The 15,348-nt window shown below is 41.2% G+C and overlaps 1 protein-coding gene across 1 annotated transcript; it reads left to right on the top strand.

Moving 5' to 3' along the window:
* Positions 1–3,402: 3,402 nt before the first annotated feature.
* calcoco1a (calcium binding and coiled-coil domain 1a) lies at positions 3,403–14,772 on the top strand. Its single transcript, XM_078255031.1, has 15 exons — positions 3,403–3,568; positions 4,562–4,724; positions 4,810–4,912; positions 7,109–7,311; positions 7,496–7,708; positions 7,993–8,141; positions 8,252–8,321; positions 8,427–8,582; positions 8,844–9,098; positions 9,378–9,503; positions 9,788–9,883; positions 10,771–10,852; positions 11,031–11,278; positions 11,567–11,658; positions 12,749–14,772. The coding sequence occupies exons 2-15, from the start codon at positions 4,593–4,595 to the stop codon at positions 12,774–12,776; spliced, it is 1,953 nt and encodes a 650-aa protein (XP_078111157.1). The 5' UTR covers positions 3,403–3,568; positions 4,562–4,592; the 3' UTR covers positions 12,777–14,772.
* Positions 14,773–15,348: the final 576 nt, after the last annotated feature.

Genomic DNA, 15,348 nt, shown 5'->3' with positions numbered 1-15,348 from the left:
AATTGGATGCTGGTTGGCCAACTTTCCTTTGAAATACTGCGCAGCCTGAAATAAAAACAGCCCTGTACACAATCACACCACCAGTGGGACCTGCATCCATCCCATCAGTAGGTGTTCATTTTGATGTGAAGTGTCACAGCACAGAGTTTAACAAGATATTGGTTGTCTGTGTTGAGGGAAACAGGACCAGAACTCAAACCTAAACTGGAGCGTGGGGACCCAGGGGTGATTTTGGGATAGGTATATCTGTGTGTGCTTGCCATAGGCAACATGCAGGCATATAGTGGAGCATCTCTCCTGCAGCCAGCCAAGGGAACTGATCAGATGGACGATCAAACACTAATCATTCCCTCACGGCCCGTTCCGAGTAAAGCTGTCATTAATTTTGTGGAATTACATCAAATCTGAGACATTCTTTATGTGGCCCACGGCCTGTAGACAGTTATACGACAGGGACTGCTGCGCTAAGCAGATGGGGCAGCTTGGCCGTGCATACTAAATACCACCGTCCCCCATTTCTCCATCTCCGCCCTCCCAACACTTTGCCCTCCTTCCAGGCACTCTGCTCCCTCTTTCTTTGTTTTCTACCCTTCTAATGCCGTTCCTTGACTATATCACACAGCCCTCACTGATGTCATGACTCACCCCCCACAGTGATAGGCACTATTTAACTCAAAAATGCAGATTGCTTTAAACATACTATATCCTTGATAAAAGAAAAAAAATATTTCTAAAAGCTCTTTTACACACAAGACACATCCCGCGTTAATTTATTATGATGAGAAAATAAATAGTTTACATACATAAATCTTTAATGTTTGTCTAATGGATGTTGACAACTTTAACAGTTTACTTGCCTACACACAACAGAAGGTCATAATCCCATTTGAGGTTTCCTTGGCAACTGATTACTGCTGAAGGCAAGTTACAATTTATGACTAGTGACACATACCTGCCATTCCATTTGAATCAGACATGTGGTAAGCTATATTCAGACAGAGCACCTCAGGTAATAAAACTGCAGTAGCACTCAGGGGCTATACCATTTTCTTATATTAAGAGCCATTCCAAGCCAGGCTGCTAGAAATCAGCAGACAGGGATTACATTTGTGTAGAATAGTTCTGCATCCGATAAATAAACAGCATGCAGAGGCTTTTGTACCAGAGCAGTTGATAGACAGGTGTTTCTCCACCTAATTGTTAATATTTGTCCAGTTCACACTTCCCAAGGTAAAAAAGTATACATTCATGTTGTGTCATGTGAGTGAGTGAGTGAGTGAGTGAGTGAGTGAGTGTAAGTGTCCTATATGTACATGTGTTGGGGGTGGTGGGTTATGACAGACAGAGGAGCCATAACAGCAGGCAGCCAGGTCAAGATCAAGCAGTTTCATGGACAATCCACTTTCAGTCTAGTCTCTATTAGGGTGAAGCCTCACATTCCTACCGCACAGCCATCTTCACACAACAGTGAGGCTTCAAAGTCAAGGCTAACTGAGGTCTGCCTGTTTTATAAAAAACAGTACCAAAAAACACCACACAATTAGCAAAACGGGCACAAAGCCAGTCAATAATAAATAATTGATTTATATAGAGGTATTTTATGTTCATGCATATCTGGCTTTTTATACTGGTTAATTGAAATCATGATTTAAAAAAACTGAAGCAAGACACCCATTTTGAATCTTGTGGAACGTACAGTTGCTACAAAATCAAATTAAGAACATTTGTTATATTTTCTTTTCCTAACATCCTAGCCTAAAACACACATGTAAGCTAGTCATTGCAGTACAACATATTTAATTATCCTACTACATAGAGAGCCACTACTTCCAGCACCACTTTGCTCACACAGGCTCAGCACACTATTAATCCACTTAAACACAATTTATAGGGTCTCAACATCGACTGTCCGTCGGCATAAAATTACATGAAGCGTCCTTATAGTGTCTTCAACAGACTAAATTAGCCAAACTGGACTTACTAATTGAAGAGGAGTAAAGTACTGTGTGACTAATAAGCAGAGATAAATAAGCAGGCTATGGGAAGAACATCAATAACTATAATAATATAGGATGAGCATTATTTAAGAAGCGGTTACTGAGGCATGATCACCTTAAATACTTAAATTTACACTTATATGATCTAGATTTCTGCTTTTTTGTAGTCCCGGGCAGCCAACTGATTGTCCTTAGTGTACTGCAATGATATTGAAGTGATATTTTCCTTATCCTGGGGTAATGTCATCTACCTACTCATATACTTTGCTGTTCTGTTGTAATATTTGCAAAACCTTAATTGCAGCAGGCTTAATTAGTGCAAAGTTGAGGAGATGTCGGCCTTCGTAGCATTTAACTTTTATATTTAGGATCTCTTGCCGCAGCCTAATTAAAATACTATATTTCTCTAATCTAATGTCTCTCCTACATTATGGAAAGAAATGTGCACCAAGATGACTTCAGAAGGCCATGGGACAGTTTTTGGAGGCTAAAGGACATACACTGTGTGTTATACATGGTTTAGGAATATGGTCTGCATGTGACAGACTGAATGTAAGGCATTGGGTTTTCAAGATGGTATACTGCCATCTGCTGTCCGGTGCCGTAACATCACCATGCTGTTTCATTTGTACCCACACATGTTACAAGGCACACTATGGGAGATATGAGGCGTCTCTCAAACCTTGCCAAACTGTGGCGCATGGCAAAAAGTAGGATGACTGTGTTTTAATAAAACCTGAACTCGCCATGAAACCTGGAACATGGACTTATGTCAAAAAGATCTGTTCTGGTTATACAGGTAACTCAGTAATCCTGCTTAATTGGCCTCTGCAGGACATTGATTCAACTGATCAGCAAGAAAATCTAACAGAGAACTATAAAATGAAATAGAGATAATATGGAGGTTGCAAAGAACCTATAGTATGTTACTGTAATTTAAATTACATTCTAGCTGCATAGAAAATAATGCGTTGTGACAATGTTGACAACATGCAAAATATTATGTGTAGCCTATGAGATGGGCAGTTGCAGTTGAAAAATGAATCACAACAGAAATTGAATTTAAGGTCCAAATTGCTCTCTCCCACTTTGCACACATCCGTTTTGCTGTTTCACCCGCTAATCGTTTTTTTTTTTACCTCATCGCACAGAAGAGATACTTATTTCCATTGGCCAATCTGCACAACCACTGTCTCTCTGTGCTTAAACATCCGATGAGAAAAACAACGGCATGCGGTGAAAAGCATCATATTACGATTCCAGAGCGACCTCTGCTATTCTGCTTTGAGCTTGGGGATTGTAGTTTAAAGTGCGGCGTTTCATCGTAATTCTATCGACGCGGTGAACAACAGCTCCCATAATTCCGCGGTGGAAGTGAAGCTGTCATGCTTGTGTTTTGCTTTGGGTTTTTTTTTGTTATTGTTTCGGGTTAGTTGAGCAACTGAGCCCAAGGAGGAAAGCACGTCTGTTTCGCTCACGTTTTGTTGTTTTCTCACGCATTGTGACTCCTGTATCTGATAGAGACGGCTCGTTTAGACAAAGACGTTTACAAAGAAGTGAGGGCGATAAAGGTAAGCGAGATACCCGAGGCGGTCGAGAGATAATGTGCGCAGATGTCTTTTGTAGTTAACAAAGCTTGTTATTTTCTTGCCTTACGTGCACGCGCGGCACATTAACTAATTGGACAATGATAATGACCGAGAACCTTTAGTGGCTTTGTTTACGTGTTTGTCTTCCTAAGTTCGCATCGACGTGGATTGCACAGTCTTCTCGACATGTGCTACTGTTGGGCCTCAAGCCTCGTGCTGTGTAATGTGAACCCTCCGAAAGCTAGCAGTATATTTTAGTCACAGATCTATAGTATTTGACGGCATCTGAAAAATGTTCTGCAGTATTAACACAAGAAATGTTTCCTCCTTTATTCCTAAATTTAGAACGATGCTTTACTAAAATAGAAAACTCTACACCCCTATAATTATACTGGATTATGACTGTAGCCTACCTCAGGGATAAATATAAAGTATGGGGAAGTCACAGTTAATCCACAATTGCAGCATATGTACACTGTAAGTCAAAAAAGGGCTTTTAGAAATATTTTTCTCTTGCACATTTAGTCATATTAGTCTGTTGAATTTCTGCCATGACAGGGTACATTCAACAGTTGTGCACATACAGTATGACCTAGGGTGGGGTTAACATCCCACACAATGCTAAATGAATAAATAATGCTCTCTGTAAGCCACACATCTCTCAATGTAATGTGGTTAACTGCAGGCATGAATTCCTCAATATTCACAGTGTATTTGCCCGTGGAATGTGAGCCCTATACATACTGGAGGCCCCATACTGTACACCTTGTACTGCATGCTTACAAGTGACTGTACAATAGCAAATGATGTTGACGATGACGGAAATAGCCATAGTGACAAACATGTTATATGTAAGAGTACCAGCTATTTCACAATTAGCTTATCTAACCATGCAAGTCAGTTTCTACTTTGAAATTGAACTAAATAACCCACAAAAAAAAACTTGAGATGGAACTTTCTATTTTTTCCCTGAAGGTGCAACATATCCTGCCTTTTTTGTGTTGCCATGGAAAAAGCGTGGCGGGTGGAGTTCAGAAATGTGGGCTGCAGTTACTTCCCTCAGAGCAGAGTCGATTGCCACTACACACTGAGCTCACAGCACAACTGGGCCAGCAATGACTGGATAGGGCTCTTCAAGGTATTGTTAACCTGATGACTGTAATAAAAATCAAGTGAATAAGGATGTATTCAACTGCAAAATAACAGCATGATTTCTTCCTCAGGTGGGATGGTTATCAGTGAAGGACTACCACACGTTTGTTTGGGCACTTGCCCCGGCTGACTATCAAGAGGGCACAGATGTCAACTGCTGTGTGCACTTCCAGGGTACTCATGCCCTTGTTTTCTAATTGTTTTTTTATTTCCCATAGTTAGGCAGAATCTATACTAGTACAGTGGTTAGATCTGCACATAAAACCTTCAGCATGAGATGGATGTTTCTGTAAATTGAATTGCTCTCTTGTACACAATAGGCTAGCGACTGGAGGAAAATGCTAAGTTATTTCTATCTTAAGAGTATTTCCACAGATGTAAAAGGGAAAACTATCCTGTACAGAAGATAAATATTCCCCTCAGCTTGGACAGCTTGGTTTGAATTAATTTCTTTAGGATGCAGGAGGTTGAGTAATGAGGATGACAAAGACAATGCCTTTGTCAAAGCCTGCTTCGACCACCAATAGTCACTGCAGAATACAGTGCTGACTCTGTTCTGTCTATCAGTGGCAACTGATAAGCCTGATTAAGTTCAAGAGGCACGTGTGCACCAGGAGTGGCATTGAACTCTAGTAGAATGATTTATCACTAACTTGGAACAGAATGTCATTCTGCATTGGAAAAATAGGAAAATCTAAAGAAACTGCTGATGGTTCCTTATCAGCGATGCAGGGATTTAAAAAGAAGGTTGGCGGCCAGCACTGTGACCAAAGCTGGTGCTGTAAGTTACAATGGGCCTACATTTGCTGTATGTCATTCTTCCTTTCTGTTTTTCATTTGGTCCCTTTACTGTACATGTGTTGTGAAACAGAAAAAAGCAAATCACTTTAAACATGAACATATAGCCTGTGTGAGATGATGATATTAAGTTAACGTTAGCTTACTTTATGGGCTGGATGAAGTCACGGGCTGTTGCTGGCTGTTCTCCGGTCAGATTCGGAAGCAGGAGTCATAACATCATCAATCCTGTTTTAAAACAGGAATAAAATGAAAGAATGAAGAACAGTCTTCATTATATATATATATATATATATATATATATATATATATATATATATAAATATAATGAAGACTGTTCATATGCACATGCAGTTAAACTCAATAATCTGGAAGTCTGTTGCAAGGTTATTAATGGCACAACTAGTCAAGAAACCAGTTATCGGTATTTAGTAGCATTAGCAATATTGAGAGACCGAGAGCATGGGTAGCATCATTAACATTAACAGCATGCGGTTTGCTTTCTTACTGAACAGGTATCTTACATATTTAACATGTGTGTTTAATGAGCAGTTAGCTTGTTAGAGCATACTACAGTATTGGAGCTATATAAACAGCAGGCTGCTCCTCAGAGCACCTGTCCTCAGTCACTGGTTTTACTAACTTTTTGAACAAAATCCAGTTGATTATTTGATGTCTTCACTCAACAGACACAGATGCAACTTAATATTCTCATCCAGGTTAACCCCAGTAAGACAGAAAACAACCGTACCTCACAAAAAGTGAGTACGGTTATTTATTTAAGAACCATAACACTTGTTCAAAGTTAGCTAACGTTAGCCCTGAAACAGCGCCGTTGGAGTCACCCAGGGATCCTGTGCTCATTAAGTACTTCAACGGAAGAATAACGAAAACAGGAACTCACTCGAAGTAAGTGGGACTTATCGACGATATGTCACAATGGGAAAAGTGTATTCCAGGTACTGTAAACACTGTAAAGTTACAAAACTTAAGCTAAATTTTAAGGAGCACGCGTAGCTTAATTCCCACCAAAGTCTTTGCGAACGCTGCAGAATTCAAAGATGGCGCGCAACGCCATTTTTTTTCCTTTATCGCTTACCTGTGCTGACCATGGTTCTGAACTCCCTGAGTGCTGCCACTGGTGGTAGGAAGCTGTATTGCAACCCTGTACTCATAAATCGCTGTTGCTGCAATACATCAAAAAGTCTTGGAAATACAATTAGAATTCTCATTTTGAAATTTGTATGTTTTATGCATTACAATATTAAGACCATATTTGTAAAATAAATGCGTAAACTCTTTAAAGACTTGTATTGTATGAATACCAAAATACTGTCTGTCAGACTATTTCATAAAGATTTATAGTCATCTTAAAAGGTGATTAGCTCTTCCAAAAATAGAGATAGTTAAATTATCTAAAGTGCATTTAGCTTCCACCTTGTTCTTTGTTCAACACTATATATAGCATAATTGGGAGCCAGCTCATCAATGAAAATTGGGCTATTTTGAAACAATTATTCTTCACTGAACATTAATTTCAACATGTCTCCTCTTTATTCCAACATTTTTTAGCCTCCTACCTACCCAAGCCCAGCTCCCAAGAGTATGAGTTTGTATACATCGATGCTAAGGGAGAAGTGTTCTCCCGCAGCTCCAAATTCACTTTCTGCGCTCCGAAGCCACTTGAGGATCTGGTGACCCTTGAGGAGGAGCCCCATGGAGAGGAAGGAGGCACAGACATGTTGCTGGTAGTGCCCAGGGCTGAACTGCTGCAGGTAAGCATAACAAATGACAAATAGATTTACTAGATAAGGTATTGAAGGAGAGTTTTCAGTTTTCCAAAATTAATGATAACACATATGCTGGGAAATTAATACTGTTGTTTACTGCTGGCACACAAAGACTAGAGCACAATTATGATTCCCCATCCGCTGCCCGCTTCCTCCTGTATCTTGTCAGAGTCGACTGCAGGAATGTCTGCGAGAGCGTGCCGAGCTGCTTCAGGCGCAGGAGGTGGCAAACAGGCAGAGGGAGAAAGAGAAGGAGGAGTACAAGAGGGTGAGGGAGGCCTGGGACAGACGACGCAAAGGGCTAGAAAGTGATATCGCCAACCTACAGGAAGAACTGAAGCAGAGTCGAGAGAAGGTCGAGGAGATGGAGATGGAGCAGAAGGTGGTGTATAGAGCTAAGCAAATGACAGGGGCAAGATCATTTGACTAGGACCAATTTGCCTATTACAACTTCCATACTTAGTTTCTATATCTGTGGCCTTATTCTCTGATGAAAAGCACGTCTCTGCTCAAATAATGCTCTAATATAAAATTCTACAGTAATTCATTAAAATGTCTTAGTTGTTATATTAAAATGTTAAATGTGAAATATTTTTTATATGGATAGCCTAGTCTATGCAATGATAAAATTCCTCGTAAAAATTAAAAATGCCTCTGGTCTGTTAGGAGGGGCAGGCTTTTGGAGAATCACTAGCCCTGGAGAAACGTGATTTATTGGATTCGAGGGAGGCGAGCAAAGTGAGAATCAAAGAGCTGGAGGAGGAGATCAAAACCCTGACTCAGAGAACTGTAGAAAGAGAGACAGACTTGGAAAGGTATGACATTTTCTTTCCTTTTTTTTGCTCCGTCTCTTCTCCTTATTTGAGTTTTATGTGGGTCTCATGAATACTTTTGATCATCACTAACAAAATATGTGTGTATGCAGGATGAAGGAGAGAGCAAAGAGAGCAGGAGCTCAGAGAAAAGAAGATGAGTGTGAGAGAAAGAGCCTGCAGGTAGTTCTAATTCAGAACATGCTGTATGTCATTATAAAACCTGTGTCTCCGTTGTTCTTTTCTTCCACATCTCACTTTCTTTTCCCATCATGTCATGTCTTTTAGACCAAGCTGGAACAGACAGAAGGTGAACTCCGCAGTCTGTCTAAGGAGTTCCAAGGCCTGAGGAATTCGCTGGCCCAGAGAGACACAAGTGTCCTGCAGCTTCAAAACAGCATCACCACCCTCACCCAGAAACTCACCACTGCCCACAGGAAAGAGGTCAGACAAAGAGTACTTGCTTTTAATTTAGCACCTTCTATCAGTGGAGAAGTATTTGCCCCTGACACCAGAATTTATTTGGGGCAAACAAATGATCTCAATTACTGGAGATCCAATGTTGTTTTCTATTATGTCAGCACATCCTAAAACTTTGCATTTCAAATTCAGTATTAGTTATTTTCCGGACTGGCATTATGTAGCAAATCACCTACAGTTACAGATATGTAGCCAACACACACTTTCATGTCCACTCATGGCCAGGCGGAGAACGAGGCCACACTGAAGGAGATGCGGAGCCTGCGGGAGCGTCTGAATGCAAGCGAGCGTGCTGCAGAGGGCTTGAAGAGTGATCTAAGTGCCATGGTGGGCCAGAGGGATCACGGGCAGAGCGAATTGCATCAGGCTCGTCTGCAGGCTGCCCAGCTCACCCTTCAGCTTGCAGATTCCAGTCTGGCCCAGAGAGAGGGAAGAGCCCGCTGGGCCCAGGAGAGGCAGAATCTGCAGCGCAGTGCTGAGGTACTGTATCCCTGCAGAACATCCAACCTGAAGTGCAGAATTTAATACATTTGTACTGACGCAGAGCTTTGAATATATTTTTTCCATAAGTCCCATTACTGTCCAAATATCTTACGGTAATATAATATTACTGTCATGATGTTTCAAAACAGCATCTGATGGCTTCACGATGAAATGTTCCCATAGCTCTCCTAAGTGGCAAACATTGTTTATCTTATTGTGCACTGCAGCTGTAAAGTCAAGTCAAGTTTTTACACATTGTGTGTGTCACCCTGACAGAAGGACCACGAGCGTCTGGAGAAACTCAACGCAGAGATGCAGAGGATGGAGGAGAGGCTGCAGGAGGAGAGGATGGAGAGAGTGAAGCTGGAGGTCGAGCTTGGGAGAGAAAAGGATTGCAACCGGGTGAGAAAGAATACTAAGAGCTTACTGAATTCAGTGTTTCTTGTTATAGGGTAATTTTGTGAGTTCACCTCAGTGTGTTTGTAGTAAATAAAACTACATTTACCATACAGAAATGAGAGGAGCATTGATATTCTCATCTAACTCCATGCAAGAAAGCAAATTTTCCAAACTGTCGAGCCTTAACTGAGATTTACTCTGTATACTACACAGCTGTCATTCTAAAGTCACAGTATCTGTTACATGGTTCTGACAAATCCTGTCATCCTCTGATATCTGGCCTATAGGTACAGCTGAGTGAAACCCGCAGGGAGCTCCAGGAGCTGAAGGCCAGTCTGAGGGTCGCCCAAAAAGAGAAGGAGCAGCTACTTGCAGAGAAACGGGTCAGAGACACAGTTCGATAGGTCACATGGGACAACTGGAATCTATGTTGACAGAAAGTTTGTCCAAAATGTGGAAAAACTATACTGTTTTGGGATGGTATATTAATGTGTAAATACTGCATACATTGTGTCACAGGTACTGACTTTGTACCCTGTTTATTATCGGCTGATCTCAAGGTTAATGAATGACTTGTATGGATTAACAAGTAAATTGTATCAGTTTTATTCTAATCAGCTCACAACTGCAGTACTTTAGTTGCTATCAGCTTTAAATTTAGTACAAAGCTAAGCTCGAGTGCACCTTTGAATAATATTTGTTTTGCTTAAATCTCTGTATTAATAATTTATTTATATCCTAAAGCTTGCTGATGCAACATATACACAGTATATACGGATTGTGTATGTCCACATGTCCCATGTGTTAGGAATCTTCTGTCTGTTGTTGTCTTCTTAGTTGTTATTGTGCAATATAAATTGTTTATAGTGCAATATAAATCAGTAGATTTCAGGGCAGTCAGTGCTGCCGCTGTTAAAGTGCCTGCAGAGTTTTTGTTGGCTAACCACCATCACATTTGTCCGCTACTGGCAGAGTAGATAGTCAATGTTTTTAAAATCAGTGTCCAGCTTCATTTTAACATCGGCCATATGGGAGCATAGGAGCCAATCTGTGGCACATCATAAATCAAACAAATGTTTAAATGTTTATTGAACAGTGATAATGATGTTTATATAATAGCAAGTGTTGTGTTTGTGTATTTGTAACCATTTTATGTGGGTTTGGCTTAAAGCAGTTGGACAACATGAGGGTTATGAGGGTGATGGCTGCTAAAGCCATGATGAAAGCTCTGCCCTGGTGTGTGATATGATGACTGTATTTTCCACTATAGGAGTTGATGGAATACATCTGTCAGCTGGAGCAGAAGATGGGAACAGTGGCCAGGTGGAGCGCTGCCCCAATAGCCTCTACAGGTGAATGGAGCCACACATTAATCTACTGTGTGCCCTGCAGATGTGAACAGTAAAAACGTTAACTATCATTCAACAGCAACACTAAATATTGCTCCGAATGGCGTGTCGTGGGGGCTACAGGAGCAGTGCTCTGAGGAAAAGTGACCACTTTTTCTTTGCCATTGTTTCTATCTGGCAGGGCGGCCTGGCAGCGTATTGTCTGACTCTGAGGACGAGAACCCAGAGGCTTTGCAGCCCCTCCGTCCACCAAGATCTCTGGGACACTATAGCCTGTGTGAGCCGGGCCAGCTGGACTCTTTGCTCCTTGCCACCCCTCCTCCCTCCCCCAGGGAGGTGGAGAGGAGCGCAGTAGTCATCAACCAACCAGCCCCGCTCTCATCGCCACACCAGGCCGACGCTGACACTCTGGCGCACAGCTCTGATTCGGTGAGACACGCTTTCTGAGCCATTCAGCGTCATCATAGTCTGATAGCCATGCACACCAGTTAAACATGGGCAGTGGATCGTTTGATACAGACATTATCTCCGAGAAGTAATTAGGCCGATAGTCTGCAAGTTATTAGACTGTAATACGTGTGTGTGTGTGTGTGTGTGTGTGTGTGTGTGTGTGTGTGTGTGTGTGTGTGTGTGTGTGTGTGTGTGTGTGTGTGTGTGTGTGTGTGTGTGTGTGTGTGTGTGTGTGTGTGTGTGTGTGTGTTGCTCTCTGGTGTAAAGGAGGAGGAATCTGATATACTTCAGTGTGCAAGACCCAGCTCTGGAGAGGAAACAGCACTTTTGCTGCCTGAGCATGCTGACACTGTTCTCAGGTATTTCCCCTTAAACACATATTTATCATTGAATATTTACAAACACAATGGCCCCTTCCTGCCCCCTTACTTCCGGCGCCTTTGCTCGAACCACACCCATTGTGAACTCTGCCTTCATTTTTAACTCCACTACCCATCTGTCTGTAAAGTTTCGTGACTGCATCTTGCACGGTTGTGACACTATCATGGTGACAGACAGACAGACAGACATATAAACACCTCCCAAAGTACTCAAAACCACCTCTGTGGTAGTTTCTGCTACAGTAGGTGAGACTCACAAGGTGAAAAAAGTACCAGCGTCGCTGTCACAGCTGGTAAAAAATCAAACACAGTTGAAGATTTAAAGTTTAAAAAATGCAGCTTTGCATTACTGGCTGCATATTAAAATGAAAATTTCTTTGAGGCCAAACAAGCCAACAATTTTTTCCCGTCATGCTGGCTGGTTTTAAACACCAGCAATGTGTCATATTTTATGACCTCATGACTTGATTTGTGTGTACAACCTTACTCTGCAAAGTAATTAGTGAACACAGCAACCAGATAAATGCAGTGGAGGAAACATACTCATATTTATTTCATAAATGTAGAGAAGTAAAAGCCTAAAGTATCTTTAAAAAGGAAGAATAAGGTACTTGAGCATAGTACCGAGTACAGAGTACTGAGTTGCTTTCTACCTCTGGTCTCACACGGAAATAGTTTCAGGCATACACAATGAATTCAAAGCTTACGAATGCACACAGACACATGCGACCAATTATTTATGGTGACAGGGTGAGTATGGCTGGAAGATAGAAGTTTTGAATATGTGGTCGTAAAAGAAGTTGAGTCCGGGTGAGGCGGGGGAGACTGTGTGAGACAGAGCTAGGGCGTGGGAGGGGCGAGATGGGAGGACAAGGGGACAGATAAGTTGACAGCAAGCTGTAGCAATGATTTACCTGAGGGGTGTACCGCAGTCACGGGCCAATTTTCAGCATCATTAAAGCCCTCTCTCTCCCACTCACCCGCTCCTTCACTCTAACCTCCTCTTTCAACCAGACTGTGTGTTTCTTTCAGTTTTCACACAGTTTTTCTGCTTTGTCTCCTTCTCCAGTGATCTGGCCGACACCTCGCTATGGTAACCAGTTGACATCCAGCCACGGCGAGCGATCAAAGCGAGGAAAAAGGGCACTTTCTTGGAGTTAATGTGGTTCCACGTTACTTCCACCAGCAAGCACAGATACAGCTTACTCACTACACAGACAAAATGTTAATATGCAATTTACATCGTATTTGCCGTGAACCTTTGTTTTCCCCTCTTAGACTGTTGTTATTGCCCTCGCTGTTTTGTGTTTAGGAATGACATAATGCTTGTGGTGGCAGGTGGTTGTTTGAAACATGAAACAGTTTGGGCATGGGCTCTAGCGTTTGAGAGTTCGCAGGCTATAGCTGAATGATTTCTGTTGAATCATTGCTATGTCGAGTCTTTACGATGGATGTTATGTCGTTTTTATGACATTTGTGATTAGGAGTCATGACAGGCACTGTAATTATGATGTTTTGTGCAGGCCCAGCTCCACTGGAAATCATGGCAAAACTCTCTTCCAGCATTAAATTCTCCACAGCAGCTTTGAACGCTATTCACGGCAGCATAAAGTAATGATACAGCCTCACGCTAGAATTGCAGTAATGTAGGTCTATGACATCGTTTTTCTCCTCCATTTACTCAGAACTAAGATTTGATATGCACTTTCTTGTACGCATTAGCAGTTGATTGTTGTCATTCAGATGCAGTTAAGGATCTCAGCGCTCTAAGATGGACAAGAATTTGAAATGGAAAGCTTATTGAACAGATTGTGTTTAAAGTCTATTAAATAGATGCCAGATGCAACTTTCTACTTCAGTACCTTTATATCAGCATTATTATGAAATGAATGCGCATAAGCTTTTCACTATAGCTCAGCTGCAGTTTTTACTTGTAACGATCCAGGATTTAATAAAAATGAAATGCTAATTTACTAGCTAGCCATTTGGATATGTAGTGTTTGTTACAGTTGTATTTTACAGAAATCTCTTCTCACATTCATGCAGTTCTAAATTTGTGCCTAAAAAAATTCAAAAAAAGAGTCTAGGAAAATCATCTTTAGAGATCCTGACATCATGACATGGTGTTGGTATTTTCCCCTAGCCCGATGGCAATATACTGCCCAATAAAACATAGCTGCCTACCTTTTAATCAATACCATTTGCATTTTTCATGATTTTCTTTTTATAATTAACTTGAGTTATGCTGCAACGAAACTATATTCAGGTTTAGTTAGGTGTTTTCACACAACTGTCCGTGCAATGTGTGACAAGTTTTCCATGCTTGGCTAAGAAGATTAGAAACTTTGATGCTTGATTTTATCTGCTGTATTTGCACCCTATTTTTACTATCAAAGAGTTTTTAGATGAAAAGTTGATATATGGATACTTAATATGTCAGTTGTGTCCTTTCATCTTTATCATTATCTTTATTAATATCGTGTGTTGTGTATACGTATATATTTTATTGACACTTTTTTTGTTTTCACCTTCTGCTTTCAAATACTGATGTTTGACTCTATTAAGATTTGATATTTGAGTTATATTGTTGCAAGATATTGGTGCTAATGAAAGGGAATGATACCGGCATGTTGAGTTTAAGGTGAGAGAAATTGATTTTGAATGTTTAAACAGGAGGAACAGGATTATGAAGGTAGTCATGAAAGGAGTAAATGTCTGTCCATCCTTGTGTTACTGGGTACATGTTGCTTCTCCTTAGTATAAAAGTGGGAATGTTTTGAGGAGCCTGGTATTCTTTCCCAGTAGATAGCACACTACACTACATGTATTCTCCATAGTCCTTGTTTGTGCTTGTAATCTGACTTTATGTCTTAGGGAAGTTATTCTTTTGTTGTTCCACTGAGAGCTCCAGTACGACTGCTCCTCGTCTGGACACCGGTCTCCAGTTGCAATAAAGCTCCAGTGGTTATGGTTTGTTTTGAAGTTTTGTGTGTGAAGGTTATCCCACATGTACACCGCCGTGTATTTTCTCATCAGTCATGTAACAGGATTTGTGTGGGGTTCTGTATAATAAAATGGTTTATGTATCTATTATTTGGTCTAATGTGTCTTTTTCTGGCCAGAGATCATAGCAATATTTTGATCCTCACATGACATTTCACTGGTAATTAACTATGCCATTTCTTTTCACACAGCTGTATAACCTATATCCCCTTTTGGCTCATTGCCTGTTTCATTCTGGATTTTCTCTCCACTCACCTTTGGCTCTCCCGCACGCTCCCCTCAGGCCTGACCTCCCCATCATCTTCATCCTTGTTTCCCCACTCCTCCGGCAGTCTCTTGCTCCCTCTTTTAAGCTTCCATCTACCACACTCCCTCCATCTTAAGTCTGGGGTGACGGTAGCTAATTATAAAATCAATGATGCCGGGCTGCCTAGTTTACAGCCCCCTCTAAAACCTTAACTGGGAAATCACTGTGGGATTGATGACTCCCTCACTCTTTATCTCTTTTAATTAGAAATGTAAAAGATATGAAGACCCAGAGGCCAGAACACATCTCCTAGTTTTTATGATCCCAACGCCCGCCTTCCCCAGCTCTCACTCCCCTTCCTCAAATCACCCCTTTCCCTACCTGGCCTTGTTTATTCCCTCTTCCTCCCTTTCTGCTAG

Source organism: Sander vitreus, chromosome 7 (assembly GCF_031162955.1).
Source record: "Sander vitreus isolate 19-12246 chromosome 7, sanVit1, whole genome shotgun sequence".
In the NCBI taxonomy this organism is placed as follows: Eukaryota; Metazoa; Chordata; class Actinopteri; order Perciformes; family Percidae; genus Sander; species Sander vitreus.
This window is presented reverse-complemented; position numbering and strand designations above follow the sequence as displayed.

Bases quoted from the DNA above. Each gene is read 5' to 3' on its own strand.
- calcoco1a (XM_078255031.1), top strand. From the start codon at position 4,593: ATGGAAAAAGCGTGGCGGGTGGAGTTCAGAAATGTGGGCTGCAGTTAC. The intron at 7,709-7,992 runs GTGGTGTATAGA...CTGGTCTGTTAG, and splicing joins AGATGGAGATGGAGCAGAAG to GAGGGGCAGGCTTTTGGAGA. The intron at 9,099-9,377 runs GTACTGTATCCC...TCACCCTGACAG, and splicing joins ATCTGCAGCGCAGTGCTGAG to AAGGACCACGAGCGTCTGGA.